General features: G+C 34.6%; 1 protein-coding gene across 2 annotated transcripts in view; it reads left to right on the top strand.

Annotated features, from left to right (window-relative positions):
- Positions 1 to 1,584: 1,584 nt before the first annotated feature.
- The window catches only part of LOC110092133 (cell morphogenesis protein PAG1), a gene marked incomplete at its 5' end in the record, with an annotated part of 53,054 nt that continues 36,954 nt past the window's right edge, over positions 1,585 to 17,684 (top strand). For both annotated transcript variants that reach the window (XM_020816530.2, XM_020816529.2), the window contains 7 exon segments: positions 1,585 to 1,621; positions 6,006 to 6,101; positions 8,472 to 8,589; positions 13,605 to 13,871; positions 14,299 to 14,400; positions 14,586 to 14,943; positions 15,291 to 15,404. In XM_020816530.2, coding sequence (XP_020672189.1) covers positions 1,585 to 1,621; positions 6,006 to 6,101; positions 8,472 to 8,589; positions 13,605 to 13,871; positions 14,299 to 14,400; positions 14,586 to 14,943; positions 15,291 to 15,404 — 1,092 coding nt within the window.

Raw genomic sequence — 17,684 nt, 5'->3', positions numbered from 1 at the left:
TCAAAGCACGGAGATCTTAGGATGTTGATGCTTCCGTCGGCGTTGAATACAAGACCCCACTCAAGCTCCGGATCCGCCATGCGTCATTGAACCGGAGATGGAAGACGTCGCCTTCGTTCCCTCTTGGACTCTTGATTCAAGAGACGGGAAGAGAGAGGGTGGGGGACGGCGGGATTTCAAGGGAGAAGGGTGGCCGGCGGGTGTAGGGAGGAACAAGGCTTGAAAAACAATTTAGGTTTAGATGGCTTGTATTAGGGAATTAATCAAAATCTGAAGTAATTTCAGTTTTGATTAAGTTTGGAGGGAAAATTGACTTGAATTTGAAATTTCAAATCAAGCAATTAAGACATTAAGTGGGGGTTAATGAGGGGAAACCAATGAAAGGGGCCGGCGATCTATAGAGGGAGGGAGGAGGTTTAAAACTTAAAACTGAAAGTTGATTTCAGTTTTAAGTAATTTAGGAGGGAAAATTATGTGGAGTCAATTTCTAATTCAAGTGGAATCAATGCCTTAATGGGGCATTAATGGGGCTCCACCAAAGATGTGGCCGGCGACTTCTAGGGAAATTGTTGTGGGAGCAAGTAAATGGTTTCCAAATTGGGTGCATGAGGTTTAAGAAGGATTAAAACAAAATCCGTTTGAATTTGAATTTCGTCATTAAAACGGATTTAAAACTTTCATAATTTGGAAATTCCAAAATTGGAAAGATTTTGGAATTCAAATTTTGAATTTTCAAAATTTGAATTGGAGGGGAATGGGAGGTGAGGTCGATGGTTGAAAGGTTCACGGATGGATGATGGTGTTGGGGTGGCCGGCGGCCAAGAGGAAGCTAAGGCCGGCGGGTCGGGGGAGAAGGAAGGGGGATCGAATGTTGGGGATAGACCACGAGCCACGGACTCTTCCAATGACTGGTGGGTATTGCTTTTCGCCCTCACCTTGGGCTTTCGCTCTCCTCTCTAACTCTCCACAAGAAGAAGAAGAAGACAAGACATTCAAAACAAATTTTCACTCATAATATTCATTAACCTCAAAACAATACATGAGACCACTATATATAGGTCTCAACTCATACAAAGAGAAAATACCAAATTGCCCTCTGGGCTATAATGACAAAATAACTCCCCACAGGGGTAAAAATGGAAAGACAATAAATAAAACAAGATAATAATAAAATACATCATGACATCTAAATCAAAAGTAGAGGCGCTGAATCGTGGCCGTCGATCTGCGGTTTCGCCGGCGATAAACATGTCGGTAGCGTCTGTCGATGTCCTCATCAATATCTTAATGGAAACTAGCAGTTAACTATGCATTTCTTGGTTTCCTTAACATAATCATTGATCTAGGAACTTCACTTTTATCCTATTCTTTTCAAAGCATATCATTTGTACATTTAGCTTGGTAGTTTTCATTAGTTTTGTCTTGTTACTCGGTTCACTGTGCATCTTTTTCTGCATGCATGTTCAAACCTTCGAAATCTATTTCTAACATCTTATCTTCAATAGATTGTTCTTCCATTGTTTCTCTAATATGCTAATTTCTTAATCTATTGCTACTAATTTTACCGCGGGCGGGGGGGGGTAGAAAATTTTGTATTTGACTGGCTAATCAACGCAGACAGGTCAGTAAGAATTTTTTGCTATGCTTTTTGAATTGCTTCTTGTTCTTTGTGTATTGTGTCTTTGATTGAGCACAATGTCCCTGATGTTATGGCTATTGAATTTTATATTTAGCTTGTAGCGGTGTTTGTCCTTTAACTGAACTTAAAATTTCAAACACCGTAATTTGGTAAGTGGGTATCTATTGAAACTTGAAGAAGTAGTTGATGTATGATATCTTAATGGAAACTAGCAGTTAACTATGCATTTCTTGGTTTCCTTAACATAATCATTGATCTAGGTACTTCGCTTTTGTCCTATTCTTTTCAAAGCACATCATTTGTCCATTTAGCTTGGTAGTTTTCATTAGTTTTGTCTTTCATTTTGTCTTGTTACTCGGTTCACTGTGCATCTTTTTCTGCATACATGTTCAAACCTCCTAAATCTATTTCTAACATCTTATCTTCTATAGATTGTTCTTCCATTGTTTCTCTAATATGCTAATTTCTTAATCTATTACTACTAATTTTACTGATATCCATCTTAACATACTTATTTTTTCCACACTTATCTTCGAATAACTTAGTTATTGGCCAACACCTAGATCAATATATCATAGCTACTCTAATTATAATTTTAATGATATTTTCTTATAGCTTTTTACTTCCGAGGAAAATTTTTCATTTTAAAGGCCTTAACCCTAGACGTTATAACTTCATATTTATCTTTTATTGATGTATAATAGATCGAAGATATTTAACTATATTATGTATTAATATCAATTTATTTTATAATAATATTGGACAATAAGTTGTAATATCATTACCACTTCAATTGATTAAATAACATGTAAAGTATATATTATGTTTTATATATTTATTGATCGTGCATGAAAAGCCAACCCAAGAACCTTGCAACATTCTTGATGCGTATGGAAGAAAAATAAAGATTAGAATTTTTTTTGGGAGATAGATTGTTTTTTAGATCAAATTATCCTTAATATTGTGTCATGATTTATTTAAATTTGTAGTTGAAACTTCTCATGGGTGAAAGCCTCATAATTATTCATTCCTCCAGCTCACGGTTTTAAAGAGGTTACTCAGGGGTCTATTGAAACCTTTGATATAGTTTTAAAATTTCTTGAAAATTCTAAATGTATTGACATTCTTTTTATTTCATGTTTATCAATGTACTTGAAATGAACGCAAATATTTGCATCTATTTATTGACATTTACAAAATTGTTATGTATCCAAAGTGTTTCTTTTTTTAGGAAGTTTATGCATTTATTGATTGGTCACATTTTATATGATACCATTTCAGGTTAACTTGGGGCTGACTATTGCTTATATTATCATGTGTAAAGCATCATAAACTCAACTCAATGGGATTTAATTAGTTTATTATAATTAACTTTATTTTAAACCTCTCCAATTTTATGAGACTTTATTAGAATTAACTTTATTTTAAACCTCTCCAATTTTATGCATTTTAGTGTCGTGAACACATGCCACAAAGCATTATTTTATGTCTTTATCATTGACATTTTTTTAGTTATATTTAAAATGAGAAGAGGACTAAAATGATCCCTTAACTCTTTATGAAAGATCATATTAGTCTTCAACTATATTCAATGATCATTTTGATCCCTCAACTTCTTAAAGAGTAACTATTTTGATTCATTTTTAAAGACTTGTGGGATCAAAATGGTCTTTTACTATAGTTGGGGACCATTTTGGTCATTCATAAAGAGTTAACAGACCATTTTTCTCATTTTCCCTACAACAACAACAACAACATCAAGCCTTTATCCCACTACGTGGGGTCGGCTACATGAATCCTTTTTCTCCATTGTGTCATATTAAAAGTCAAATTCTTGTTTAAATCTAATAAAGAAAGGTCATTCCTAAAGATCCTCCTTTCTTTTCAAGAACTAAATCATTTTGCTCATTTTTCCTATTTAAAATTAATCCTAATTCTTATATAAATACAAATTTTCAATCATACATAGACAATTTTATGTTTATGATTGTCAAAGTTCTCTAAGGGAGAAAGGGGACTACTTTAACAAGCTTGAACGGCTTGTGAAATTTCAATCCAAATAATGAATCATCCATCTGAATGTTTAGTTTTATTTGTTTTTGTTACATGAAAAGGATTAAATATTTCGGAATTTTATTACATGTTAGTTTGTGATTTGATGTCAATTTTGAATCGATGTCATCTCTCCCGACTTGGATTGTGATTCTTTTCACATTGGGCTAGTAAATGGGTGGCCAATGCTCTCATTTTTGGACTGTTAGATAGGTTGTTCACTTATTTATATTTTTAATGGAAGTCCAAAGTATGATTGTGATGTGAAACATAATTACATGGATGAGTTGCTTAAAGGAAATTTGCACGCTTAATATTCCAAAGAGAGAGACAAATACGGAGCTCCGGCGTAGTCACTTTGGTGTTGGGGAAGAAGTGGACAGCAGTTGGAGTCTTTCGGATGAAAGATACGATGTTGGGAACCCTACAGAAATCAGCGGACAGCAGTTTTTGACCTTGGAAACTCCTCAGGACAGCAAGGAAGTTCTCTAAGGGAGAAAGGGGACTACTTTAACAAGCTTGAACGGCTTGTGAAATTTCAATCCAAATAATGAATCATCCATCTGAATGTTTAGTTTTATTTGTTTTTGTTACATGAAAAGGATTAAATATTTCGGAATTTTATTACATGTTAGTTTGTGATTTGATGTCAATTTTGAATCGATGTCATCTCTCCCGACTTGGATTGTGATTCTTTTCACATTGGGCTAGTAAATGGGTGGCCAATGCTCTCATTTTTGGACTGTTAGATAGGTTGTTCACTTATTTATATTTTTAATGGAAGTCCAAAGTATGATTGATTGAGCGTTACAGCAAGTTTTAAATGATGCTTTATTTTTATTTCTTGTTTGATCCGTTAAGTTTTTAAATCTTGCTATTATTTACCATAAAGTTTGAAGTTATTAAATTTAGTTTATTTGAGTACTTTTGATTGGGTTAAATTTAGTTAATTTGAGTACTTTTGATTGGGCACTACTAGGCACTACTTGAGTTATTTTGAGTCCCAGGGTTGAGGCTTGATTTAATTGGGTTAGATCACGAACTTAATTAAGTTATATTTGAGATCAAGTTATCGTATATTTCAACTATCTCATATACCCAATTGTTATATGAGTAATATTATATCCTTCTAAACTAAAGAAAAAACAAGCATAAAATGGCTTTGATGGATAGAGGACCATGATACATAAACATGGACATGAGGCACATGACATGCTAATTATTAAAAATATAAAATAGACATGAGTTGAACATGGTATTATAATTTTATATATTAAATATTATGTATAATATATAAAAATTGAATAAGCAAAATATTAAGAATAATTGAGAAATTATAAGTAATTTAACTATTATTTGTGCTTAAAAAAATTAATATTAGGATGTCAAGAGTTGGACTTTGATATCATGTTATGTTTTGCATTAAGAGGGGAGACAACAATGCTCTTGATAATATGACATCGTTGTTGTGTAATGGGCATCTAACATTGATGCTAAGACGGCGTCGGTTATCAATCTCGTGATGACATCGGTAGCAGTCTAGTAGATATCAAGACGATATCGAACAAAGATGAGATGCCGATATGGCACAGGGGTGTGATTGTGGTGCGTCAATGTCAACAGAACATCAAAATTTTATTTTGAGATAGTTTTAAAATACTGATGTTATAACGGCATTGGACATCAATATTGAGATGACTTAACGGCATTGGACATCGATATTGAGATGACTTTGAGTTGTTGTGAAATCTTAACTGCGAGAAATGAAAATGAAAATATTCAGGGAATAAGGTATTGAATATGGGTAATTGATTTGAGGTTTTGGAGAGGAAATAAGAGATTTGTTTTTATTTTTTTTTACTAAAGAAAAATTTGAGATGTAATAAATTATATTAAAAAAGTTCTTAAAATATTTTAAACATGTGTGTCCAATTTTTTTAACTATTTTTTTAATCGGACACCTCTTCAGCGTGTCAGATATCTGTCGATTGCATGTTGGACGTGTGTCGTGTCTGATACATGTTGGACATTGCATGCTTCTTTGAGGAGAAGTGTCGGTTCATCATAGATAAAGGATTTAACCCATCTCTATCCTTCTCTTTCGTTTAGCTAAGCTGTGAAAAATGAAGTTCGCGCCTGCATCTTCCTGGCTTGCTTGCAATGCCATTGCATGCACGTTCACCTTGCATGCAGGTTACATCTTACATGGCTGCTATCATGTTTCTGTCACGTTCTTGATTTACTAGTAGTGCACTTTGCAAGCCCTATTTCACTTATCTGGGTAGAGATTCACCGGGTGATTTTGTTCTTGCAGGGTTGTCAGTCAGGTTGAGTATCCTTCATTAGTTGACTTGAGAGGGCTTCTCTTGGACCTCGTTGCACAGCTTTTAGGTGCTTTATCAAAAATCAGGTATGTTTGAACAATTTTCTTGTTTATTATTATTTCTTTTTTGTCTTAGGGCTCAAAATAATTGACAATTCTTGTATGAGAAAAAGGTAAATTGTGATTGAATCACATTTAAATTGTAGACTCACAACTTTATGCTTATTTAATTTGTGCTTTAAAAAATCTAATGTCAGATTTTGATGTTGAAATAGTTGATTATATGTTTTTTGCAGTAGTGTTTGATATCATCATCTTCATAGCCTTGTCCAAACAATTTGGGATGGGAGTTTTCAACAATTTGATCATCAATCTCATTAGCCTTATTCTAACTATTTGGGGTTGGTGTTATGAATCCTCACTTTTCATTCCCGTCGAGTATTGTTTAAGGCGCGAAACATATTCTTCGTAAATCTTTTTGAATAATTTTGAATCATGTAACCTTTTATTCTTTTTCTTTGAATCCTATGATGCTAATTTTATGTACGTATCTAACGGGTGCATTTTCCATCCTTTGTTACACAACAACTTATATTTATTTTTTCTCACTTTATCATAAATAAATGCAGTTCCATCCATTCCTTAAATATAAACATTTCTTAATTTTTTCTTCATTGTATTGACATACATTAATCTCAACATTCTCATTTGTCATGCTCAACTTAATATAAATGACTAAATTACAACCCTAAAAGCTTTGAAAATCCCCACCCAATTCTTTAGGTGTAAGCCTTATGGTTTATTACCACTCTCAATCAAAGGAGAGGAATTTAGATTAAGGCTAGTTTGTAGATTCTATGACACTTTACTTTAGTAGCAAAAATAAGGATTATAGGAAAGAATGTATCACTATTGGCTTTATTTGTAATTTGATGACTCCACTTCTGTAGGTAACCAAGTGATCTTTTAGTTTGTTCAAGCATGTATTCACCATTGCAAGATAATATATTACTTTGAAATCAAGTGTACCATCTTCCATTGCATATCTATAGCCACCATGAGTACTCTCGCAGTGGATCCTCTCAGAACCTGTATGCCTATGGTGTATTATATGCTGAATAATAATAGTTTCTAGTAGTATAAATTGCTAAGGTATTCTTATGTGGTTGTGTGGTTTGTATCAATGCTTTATTGGTATATCTATATACAAACTGATTGACATTTAGGAGCATACCCAGTGCAGGAGGCTCGAGCCACTTCAGGTTATGATAGTGGTTTTTGTATGCAGGCTTACTCCTGGTTCATAACTGGACTCTAGATTGCATTGGAGATAACCCATTTGGTGCGCCTAAAGTGACTCTATTTCAGTATAATGATGTTAATTTTTCATTAAATCTTTTAGGATGTAGAATTTTCTCTAGCTTCATAAACTTGCACTGTTGCATTATTGATTGGTGAACTTTGTATTGTATGGATTCTACTTCACCCTCTGGATGATGTTGTACACAATGTTGCCTGGCGCTTTAACTTTAACTAATACCAATCAATTACAATGCACCTACTTTCTTAAGATAATGCACGAAAAGGTGCTAACTTGTCTGGTGTACGTCTTTCCAGTTTTGTATTATGGTGTTTTTTTATGTCCCTTGCATCTAGCCTATTTCCCTGATTTACTACTATTCTCAACATCACAAATTATCATTTTAAATTCTACAGTGGCAATCTTTTAGAGAAAGATCTTTGATTAACCAATTTTCTCACGTGAAGTCACAATTAGCTAGAGAATTTCTGTTGGTAAAGTTGTGGTTCTTAATATGAAAGTCTTAAGAAACCATGAGATTGGGATGCATTAACACGTAGTAATGCAGAGGCACATTTGCTTGCTCTTCGGGTGCTATGATTTTTTATTTTTAATGCTTTCTTTTGTTAGTTTGTGTGTTGTTCAAGTATTCAATTGTATTATTGGCTTACATTTTAATTTGACTTCTGTATGTCTTCAGTATTTAGAATGTGAAAAATGCAAATGTACGGTTGTATACTTTTTTACCATTGAGATCAAAAGGCATATTAATTGCCTCAGACTTAGGAAACATGATGTTTAGGTTCTGTTATGGCCCTAACTTGAGAAAATTATGGGCAGTATGTGGAGTTTCTCACAGTGCAAGCCTTTGGTTTCCAAGATATGTTTGCTTAAGAAATCATTTTGCAAAGTCATGAATCATAGTTCATGCCGATCTTATGTTTTGCATGCAAACATTTCAGAAGAATTCATTAATGTTTTCTTGTTTCTTTAAAAATCTAATATCTTAGCATGCAAAGTTAAGCTATAATATATGGTTTCTAGACGTTCTCCACTGATAAGAGATTTAACACTCTTGTTTTAATGTATAAATTTAACCGTTTTATGTATTTTGAATCCTCTGTTAAAATACTGAAGCCTTCCTTTGGGTTTTATAGGTTTAGTTCTGTGACAGAACGATTTTTCATGGAATTGAATACTCGACGAATCGACACCAGTGTTGCAAGAAGCGAGACACTAAGTATAATAAATGGAATGCGTTATCTTAAGTTAGGGGTGAGCACTATTTACTTTCATTTTAAGTTTGAGGTCTCTCGCCTCTTTTGAGTTCCTATGGTGTGTATTGCTACCTGTCATTTTAGACCTTTTTAGTAAATTATTTGAATATGGATTATACTGATTAAAAATTATTTTAACGCTTTTTTTTGCCACTCTTTCCATATTTCTTTTAAGAAAATTTATAAGATGATTTTTTTTTTTCACTGATCAGTTTTTTTCTTTTATTGTAAATTCTGTAATATATATTTGTGGTATTTATTTCATAAGTAGACATTAATTTAAAGGTTTACATAGTTGATAGAGGTCCAATTCTAGTATTTTTGGTAGGGTTGTTGACCTTTTGTTGTCTGATACAAGGACATATATTGATAGTTTGAAAGGATTTAAAGTGAGAAGAGAATATTTAAATTTGACCTAAAAAGTTTTTTCACCAATATAATCAGTATATTAATTTTACCACTATGGATTTGGCTTGAAATGAAGACAGAAAAAGTTGTCTGACACAAGCTTTCTTATTTCAGTGTTTAACTTAGATATTTGCATGTTTACCCTAGTAGTTAAAAGAAAATCTTCTTGAATGATTCATATTTACATGTATAATGGTTGTGTGAATAAATTTGTTTGCAGGATTTCTTAATGTTTAGTTTCATGTCAGAGCATGTTTTGCGATACAAAACATGTCCATTGGATGCACTGTTGAACTTTAGATGATTGTTATCATATTTAAGTGATTCCTTGTGCTCGATATATTTGGTAGAGCTTCATGGTAATAAATTTAAGGGCTCTGTGGTCATTGTTGTACATTACTCTTGAAAATGTCACGGTCCAATACAACCTTAACAATCTTTATAACATGACATTATGCTGATTTACTATTTGTTAACAAAACAAAGCTTTGCTGATGTATTTTTTGTGTTGATTCAACTCAAATTGAGTTAAATCGGACCCAATCGTGTTCAATTGAACCCGATCAATTAAATCGAGCTCTGTTGATCCCTAAATTTGACCCCTCTTATAGTCAATTTAGAGGGTATCAAAGAAGGAGAATCTGAATAGACCTCCTTCTTACTAACTTTCATTATGAACTATTTATATCTGAAGTAGGTGAGTAAGAGTAGCCTATTTAGACTATTCTAACATATCAAATTTTATATATAACAACATTAAGCATATGTAACACATTTAAGATAAAATACAACCTCAATTGAAATACATACTTTACTAACTTTTTAAAATTTATTTACATACTCAAAAGTCTGTACAGCTCCTACTCATATCTCCTTATACACCCAAAAAGTGTATATACACAAAAGAGTAGTCAACTGTCCTGATTATTTGATGAGGACATTAGAGATCAGCGGCTACGATCTGGAGTTTTTTTTATGTGTTTTATGTATTAGTTTATTTTATATTTCTGTTTTTCCCATTTTACCCCTAGGGGTGGTCATGTGGTGTTGTAGCCCGAAGGGCAGTTTAGTCATAATTTCTTTTCTTTTCATGAGGCCTATTTATAGGCTAGTTCTCTTGTATTTTGGGATGATGATTGATTAATAAAATTATGAGTTGTCTTTGTCTCCCTCAATATTGAGTATTTGAGAGAAGAAGGAAGACCCAAGGTGTGGGCAATCACAATACCCGTCAACCTTTGGAAGGGTCCAAGGTTTGCGGCTCTACTTTTTGTTCCTCGCATCTCCTCCGACCTCTCCCTTCTTCCCCACTGGCTTGCCCCTGTTTCCACCGCCCCTCATTTTCCCCTACCCGACCACCACCTCAAGACCCGCCGGCCTCCCTTAGCCGTTTCTTCCCCCCCACCCGGCCCAACTTCCCCATCTTAACTCCACCCCCAATTCCATACCAAACCACCACCCTCCCAAAGCTCCACCACCGGCCACATGCTTTCTCTCTCCTTGAATGATGAATTAACTCATCATTAATACTTGCCTAAAATAGTCTAAGTGATTTGGGAATTTAATCTTAACAATTTGGAATTCAACTTTTGAAATTCAAATAGTTTCATAAATTACAAAGCCATATTAGGCAAGTCTTGAATCTAATCCCAATTTAATTTTAAATTGGGTTGGAATGATTGATCTCATCCCAAACTCCACTTCCCTCTAAACCTCCCTTGGATTTTGAAATTCAAAATTCAAATTTCCCTTAATTACTTTCCTAAAATAACTCATGTCAATTTGGAAATTGTCTTTATTTGAAATCAATTCTATATTAGAATTTCAAATACTTTCCTCTTTGATAATCTTTAATTAAGAAACCTTCCTAATTACATTAAATCTAAAATTAAATTTCAGATTTAATTTCAATATCCAATTAATGCATTTGGTCCACATACATTGCACCTAGGCATAACTCCTCCCTCTTCCTATGGCTGGCCCTCTCTCTCTCTCTCTCTCTCTCTCCCTATTTTTCCTCCAATCTAGTACTAACTCCTAATTAAATTCCCCCATTAATGCCCTTAACAGCCGTCCCTACCAATCATATTTGGGATTATTTTGAATGTCAACTTCAAATCTTCCTCCTAATTAAATCATTTCTTTAATTCCTGCTTGCTGCTCTCCGAATCCATCAAGCGTGTCTTGCTGTCCAGCAGCAAGGAAGACCACAGTTTGCTGTCCACAGCTCCCAGCAGCCCAAGGGGCATGCCAAGACGTTTCTAAGCATTACGGGGTGCTGTCCAAGGCCTATCCAAGGTCAAAACTGCTGTTGTCCTGAAGTTTTGCACCTCTTCCCAGCCATTCCTTGGTGCGAGAAGGCTCTTGACTGCTGCCCACTTCTTTCCCAGCATTCAAACGACCTTGCCAGAGTGCTTATCTCTCTTATCTTTGGGTAAACTCGACACCGACTCTCTATTTTCATAGTTGCATCCTTGATTATGGTTTTAATTTGATTCACTAGGACTATGTTAATTCTCTCCTCTAAAGTATAGTATATTAGAGAGTTGAGTGAGGGACATCTCTTAGTGACTAATCTCATTGTTAGTTTAGGGATTATCGTTGAAAACCAACCACGTACGCAATGTTAGATTAATTGATTGTTTTACGACCTTAACTCCTATGCATGTGATTTAGCCTAAGCTTGTTTTATCGCCTTATTGTTTTATCTTAGCGTTTAAATCGGCATAAGTTTTATTTAATATTGTTCTCAAAATATTAAGCGTGCAAATTTTTTAAGCAACTCATCTTCACATGTTTGTTCTACATCATTATTACTCCACTGGCTCCTTCCCCTTACCTATAGTAGTACAACTGCTAATGAGTTAGGTCTCAATGGAATACGCAAGCAATGTATAAGAAATAATAATAACATTTTGACAATTAATTTGAAAAAAATATAAATATCATACTGATTATCAGAAATGCATAACATCACTTTCTGTCTTGTTCACTGTTCAATACCTTTATACAAGTCATATAATGGCTATATGTTTTTGTACTATTTCAGCTTTTCAATTCAAGATTGAGTCCGAATTCTCAACTTTTAGAATTGAAGCTGCTATCTCATTTAAGGTTTGATCCAAATTTTCAACTTTTAGAATTTCGACAGTGTAGACTTATCTCATCAGGTCTTTTGTCTTTATATGTGCGAGCCTATCCCTCATATATGATTTATTTCACTTTTCCAATATCATTCACTTTTCACAGTCATTCCCTTTTTTTAGATGAATGCCATATCAGATTGAGACTATTGAAGGCAATTGTTTCCATTCATTTTTTGTTCTCTAATGGGGAAAATGTTACTGTCTGAAGCATTATTATTGCCCGTGATAGGACTTAGGGTTGGTTACATTGGTGGTGAAGGATATTTGTCTTTCTGCTATGTTGCACTTGATCATCATAATACCTTAAGTTCTATGATCTAGCAAAGGACATGATTGGAGAAGAACACGGTTTGAGAGCTATGTTGGGATAAGGATTAGTGAACTTTATCGAACTTTATTGAGGTCAAGCAGAGGACAATAATACGAGAGGTAGAATTGGTGATCTTCGAAGTCGCATCGAGAGTTAGAGGTATGGTTCGAAGTTTAGACAAGAGCTTGTGGCAGCAATCTTTGAAATTTAGTGTTTGACTTGAGTGCAGGGTGGATCTTAGCTTAATGCTCTTATTCCATGCAAAATTTTGAGATGAAGCAAACTTATTTGCATTGCCCTAATTACAGAATCCATATAATGTAAATAGGAGAGAGGAGAACAATATCGCTCGTTGAATCTTGGATACTAATTTCCTTATTGCCTATGCTAAAGCAAGAAACAAGTAATGAAGAATTGGGTAATATAACCCACATCCTTGATTATAGTTAATAGGTAAACTGTTTTATAGTAAATAATAATGGAATTCTACAAATGGTAAACCTGTGACCTTATCATTAACTCAAACTCACTATTATAGAACCAATAATGCCTTTTGACAGCCTCATTGTGCTATTGACTCGTGGGTTTGTTCTCAAGGGAATTAGACCGAAGCATTCATATGTTAGAATATGCCTCTGAATATGACGTACAATGCAACCCTAATAATGATGTAATTCATAAGCTGTAAGCTTCTTGTAGCAGAGAGCTTGTTAATATTAACAAAAGTTGTGCTAACAATATGTCGAGATACGATGGTGCCATGATGATTGCCAACAGTTGAGTTCTTTCATACACCATATTACAATTGAGTTTTCATTTGATCGAATTACAATTGGTAATCCCAATTATTATGGTGCTGTCTGTCAAAAACATGCCTCATATTATTGGCATTGCCAAAATTTGCTTGCTTGATAAAGAAAATCTTAATCCATTTCTTTGTGGTGTGTGCAGATGCCTACCTCCAGTGTGATGTTTCTTGTGGTGGGGACATCTTTTGGAGAAGCTTTGCTGCTTTATTTGAATCATAAAAAATGCCTTTTTTGTGTTATGATAGCATGCATCACTAGGGGTCGATTATTATGATTACATGGTATTCTTTTGGGAGTAAATTATTTTTTTATGCCTGATGCAACTTTTTTATTTTGGCAGGTTAGAACTGAGGGTGGCTTGAATGCATCTGCATCCTTTGTAGCAAAAGCAAATCCTCTCAATCGACTTGCTCATAAAAGGAAAAGTGAGCTCCATCATGCCCTCTGCAATATGCTTTCAAGCATATTAGCACCTCTCACAGAGGGAGGAAAGAACGAGTGGCCTCCTTCAGGGGTGGATCCAGCTCTTACGTTGTGGTATGAAGCTGTTACTCGAATTAGAGGCCAACTTATGCATTGGATGGAAAAACAGAGCAAGCATATTACGGTAGCTTTAGAATTTTTTTATTCCTTTTCCTACTTTTTGACTGCTGTTTTAATACGACCTTGTTTTTTGTTATTACCACACTTCGCTTTCGTGTAGTCCACCATTTGATTGAACATTCATATTTCATCTCAATGGATCATGCATTCAAGAACTAATCATCTTTATAGAATTTCTCTCTAGAAACACGAGGCCAGTGTTGTCATTTACTTGAAGTTCCTTGGTGTAACTTCTCTAGAGTTGGCATTGTTTTTGATACTTAGGTTGGTAGATTGTTTATGACGTGGTAGTTGTCAATTCTATGACATTTTGAATAGTTTACTGAAAATATTGCTACTTGTTTCTCAGATCCTTTGATGTAATTTGCCAAGCTTTAAATGCTAACCTTATAATTTTGAACTTTAACGTGCTCTTTCTTCTGACTTCTCAGGTTGGGTTTCCCTTGGTGACTCTTCTTCTCTGCCTTGGTGATCCACAAACATTCAATGGTAATTTTGGGCCGCATATGGAGCTTTTGTACAAATATCTCAAAGTAAGGCTTCATATTGTGAAACTTATTCGAAGTCCAGAGCTAGCCGGTAGTTCTTTTTATTAAAAAACTGTATGCCTTTGTTTTATGTTGTCTTATGGAAGTTATTTTGAGCTGTTCTAGATCTTGTTATAGTGTATTGTTTTTTATTTACCTTCAGTATTGCTGAAGCTTTATATTCTATGTAGGATAAGAATCATCGTTCAATGGCATTGGACTGTCTCCATCGTGTGGTGAAGTTTTACCTAAGCGTATATGCTAGTTACCAACCAAAAAATCGTGTATGGGATTATCTAGATAGTGTAACTTCACAGTTGCTGACAGTTTTAAGAAAAAGCTTGTTAACTCAGGATGCTCAGCATGATAAGCTTGTCGAATTTTGTGTGACTATAGCTGAAAGCAATCTTGATTTCTCAATGAACCATATGATATTGGAGTTATTGCGACCAGATGGTTCTAGTGATGCAAAAGTTATTGGTTTGAGGGCTTTGCTTGACATTGCGAAGTCCTCCTCAAGTAAACGTCCTGGATTGGAAGTTTTCCAAGGTATTACATCAGTCTTAGAAATCCACTTTGATTATTGGTTTGTATTTATATAGAAAAAATGATCAAAATGTTCCCCTGACTTTTTATGAAAGATCAAAATAGTCCCTGATTATATTAAAAGATCATTTTTGTTCTCTCAAGTTTTTAAAGAGGAATCAAAATAGTCTTACCATGAGATTATTTTGATTCCTTTTTAAAGACTTGAGGGACCAAAATAGTTTTTTAATATAGTTGAGAATCATTTTGATCCTTTATAAAGAGTCAAAGAACTAATTTAGTTCTTTTCTCTCTCTCTGTGTTATATATATAATGTTTTTTTATGGTTTGACATTTTATTGCATTCTCAGATCATGATATTGCTCATCACATCCCAAAAGTTAAATCTGCAATTGAGTCAATATTAAGGGCTTGCAACAGAACATATAGTCTAGCTCTTCTTACTTCATCCAAGGCTACTATAGGTATTTTGTTTATCTCGATTGGATCTTTAATGATACATGCTGTTATTAGAAAATATTGCCTCTTATTCAAATAGTTTCGGGGTTCTATTTTAATTTTTTGTATGTGAAAATGTTTTTTATTACTGTCAATAATATGCCAAAAATGACAATGGAAGAAAACATGCTAAATCTAATGGAATGAAATCATGATAACACTATTTATGATAAATTTCTCACCATATGCTAACCATCAAAACTAAAAAGTTAAAAAAAGGATGAAATATTACCAAATTGTCAACGATTTAAGAAGTACTTTCTCAAGGTGTTTGCTGTCTTTATATGGGTGCTATCAAGGTGTTTACCTAACCTAAATTAAGTAGCGTTGAAAAGCAAGATTTCTATATTATTATCTCTGTTAGCTGAGCATTTGAAGCACTAAATTTTTGGCGATCAATTAGCATGATTTAAACGTTAGTGTAGCATGCTATACGTCACAACTGATTTCTTGATATTTTGAAGCGACTGGGAATAAAATTTAAGTCCTTGTAAGAGAAGATGCACAACCTCCACTTTTTTACATTACTGCTCGCTAATAATGTTATATTTTACTGTAAAGCAGAAATGACCAGAGAAATCGGAACTTTGAAATCTATCTTTCTTCCATGAAACTTAAGTGATTTTATTGATTGGAATCTAACAACAATCAATTGATTTATCTTCAAATTTAATTTATATGTTCTTATAACATACTTATGCATGTATTGTCTTGACCAAAATTAACTGAAACTTGACGCACGGGTAAAATATAATTAAACGGACCGTGATATTTACATTTTTTGCTAAATCTATTAATTTTTTTTTGACATACATGAACATCTAGAAACATCATGACACACATTAGAAAATAACAACATCAAATTTGATGTGATACAACCTGCGATGAACAAGAACTGCTTGGGGATTTTAATATAAGATTGTTAAAGCTTTGCTAGTTATAGAATTAATGCTTACCCAAGTTAGGTTTTCAGAATTATCAATTCAAGATTAAGTAAGGCATGCGGTCAAAACTAGATTAACGGGACAATATCAAATTGACAACATAGAATTAAAGAGTAATGCTATGGGGAGAAACAATAATCCACAATTAACAAATAGAACTCTCACCTGGGGTCTCTCACTCACTCTCTTGTTGGTGGCACTTTTAATGGAGGAAGATTGAGATCAACCGAGCCATGCCACTAGGAGACAAATGGCGCACAAAAGCGTAGTCCGTTGGAGCGATAGTCGGTGGCGGGTAGTCCATGGGATGACCAGTGAGCATCTAACATCTTATCCTTTCTTCTTGAAGCTATGGTGGGGGCTAAGAGGCAAATGCAGGAAATCTGAAATAAAGTTCAGATTTTAGTGGTTTAGGAGAGGGATTTAATTTGAATTTCAAATTAATCCAAGGAGGGAGAGAGGGGCGGCAATGGGGAGAAGCTTTGGGCTGAATTCGTGGTGTTCATATGTCATTTGGAAGGAGAAAGAGGCCCACTAAGAGTGGCGGCCCAATAAGGAGGAGAGAGAGAGATTTAGGAGTTATAAGAGTGGGCCCAAGTTTAAGTAAGAAAATTCAATTAAATCTGAATTTTAATTTCAGATTTAATTGTGGCTTAAGTAACTTTCCACAATTTAAAATAAGAGGGAATTTGAATTTCAAAAAATTGTAACTCCTCTTAATTAATTCCCTAATTTAAGGGACTCAATTGGAAGGTCATTAAGGGAGGGAAATTCAAATTGCAAGGAGGGATAAAGGGAGGCCAGCGGCAAGGGCTCAAGGTGGCCTGGCGGCGCAAGGGAGCTGGCAGGCTGGAGGGCTGGCCGGCGGCTACTGGCAGGCGGGTTGGGCTGGCCGGTGGCTTGCTGGCCGGCGGATGGGAGCTGCAGGCCGGGGCTGGGTAATCCGGGGGGGGGGGCGGCGGCAATGAGCAAGGGAGGGGAAGAGGTAGGGGAAATATAGAATTCAAGGAGCAAATTCCAATTTCCCACAAGTGCTTTCAACCGGATCTCCACGACGACAAATCGATCACAAGAAATAAGGAAGAAAATGGTAGAACAAGGAGATCTAAGAACTACAAAAGAGATCTACGCTTTCTCCTACGAACTCACTAAGAGATCGAGGAGGAGTGAACTCACAAAGAGATCATAAGTGGCCAATATTTTTCATTCATACAAACTAAAAACTATTAACAAGAAGAAGGGCCATATAAATAGGCCTTCAATGACAAAGAAAAACAAAAGACTAAAATGCTCCTTGGGCTA

The sequence above is a fragment of the Dendrobium catenatum genome, unplaced genomic scaffold, assembly GCF_001605985.2.
Source record: "Dendrobium catenatum unplaced genomic scaffold, ASM160598v2 fragScaff_scaffold_665, whole genome shotgun sequence".
NCBI lineage: Eukaryota > Viridiplantae > Streptophyta > Magnoliopsida > Asparagales > Orchidaceae > Dendrobium > Dendrobium catenatum.
This window is presented reverse-complemented; position numbering and strand designations above follow the sequence as displayed.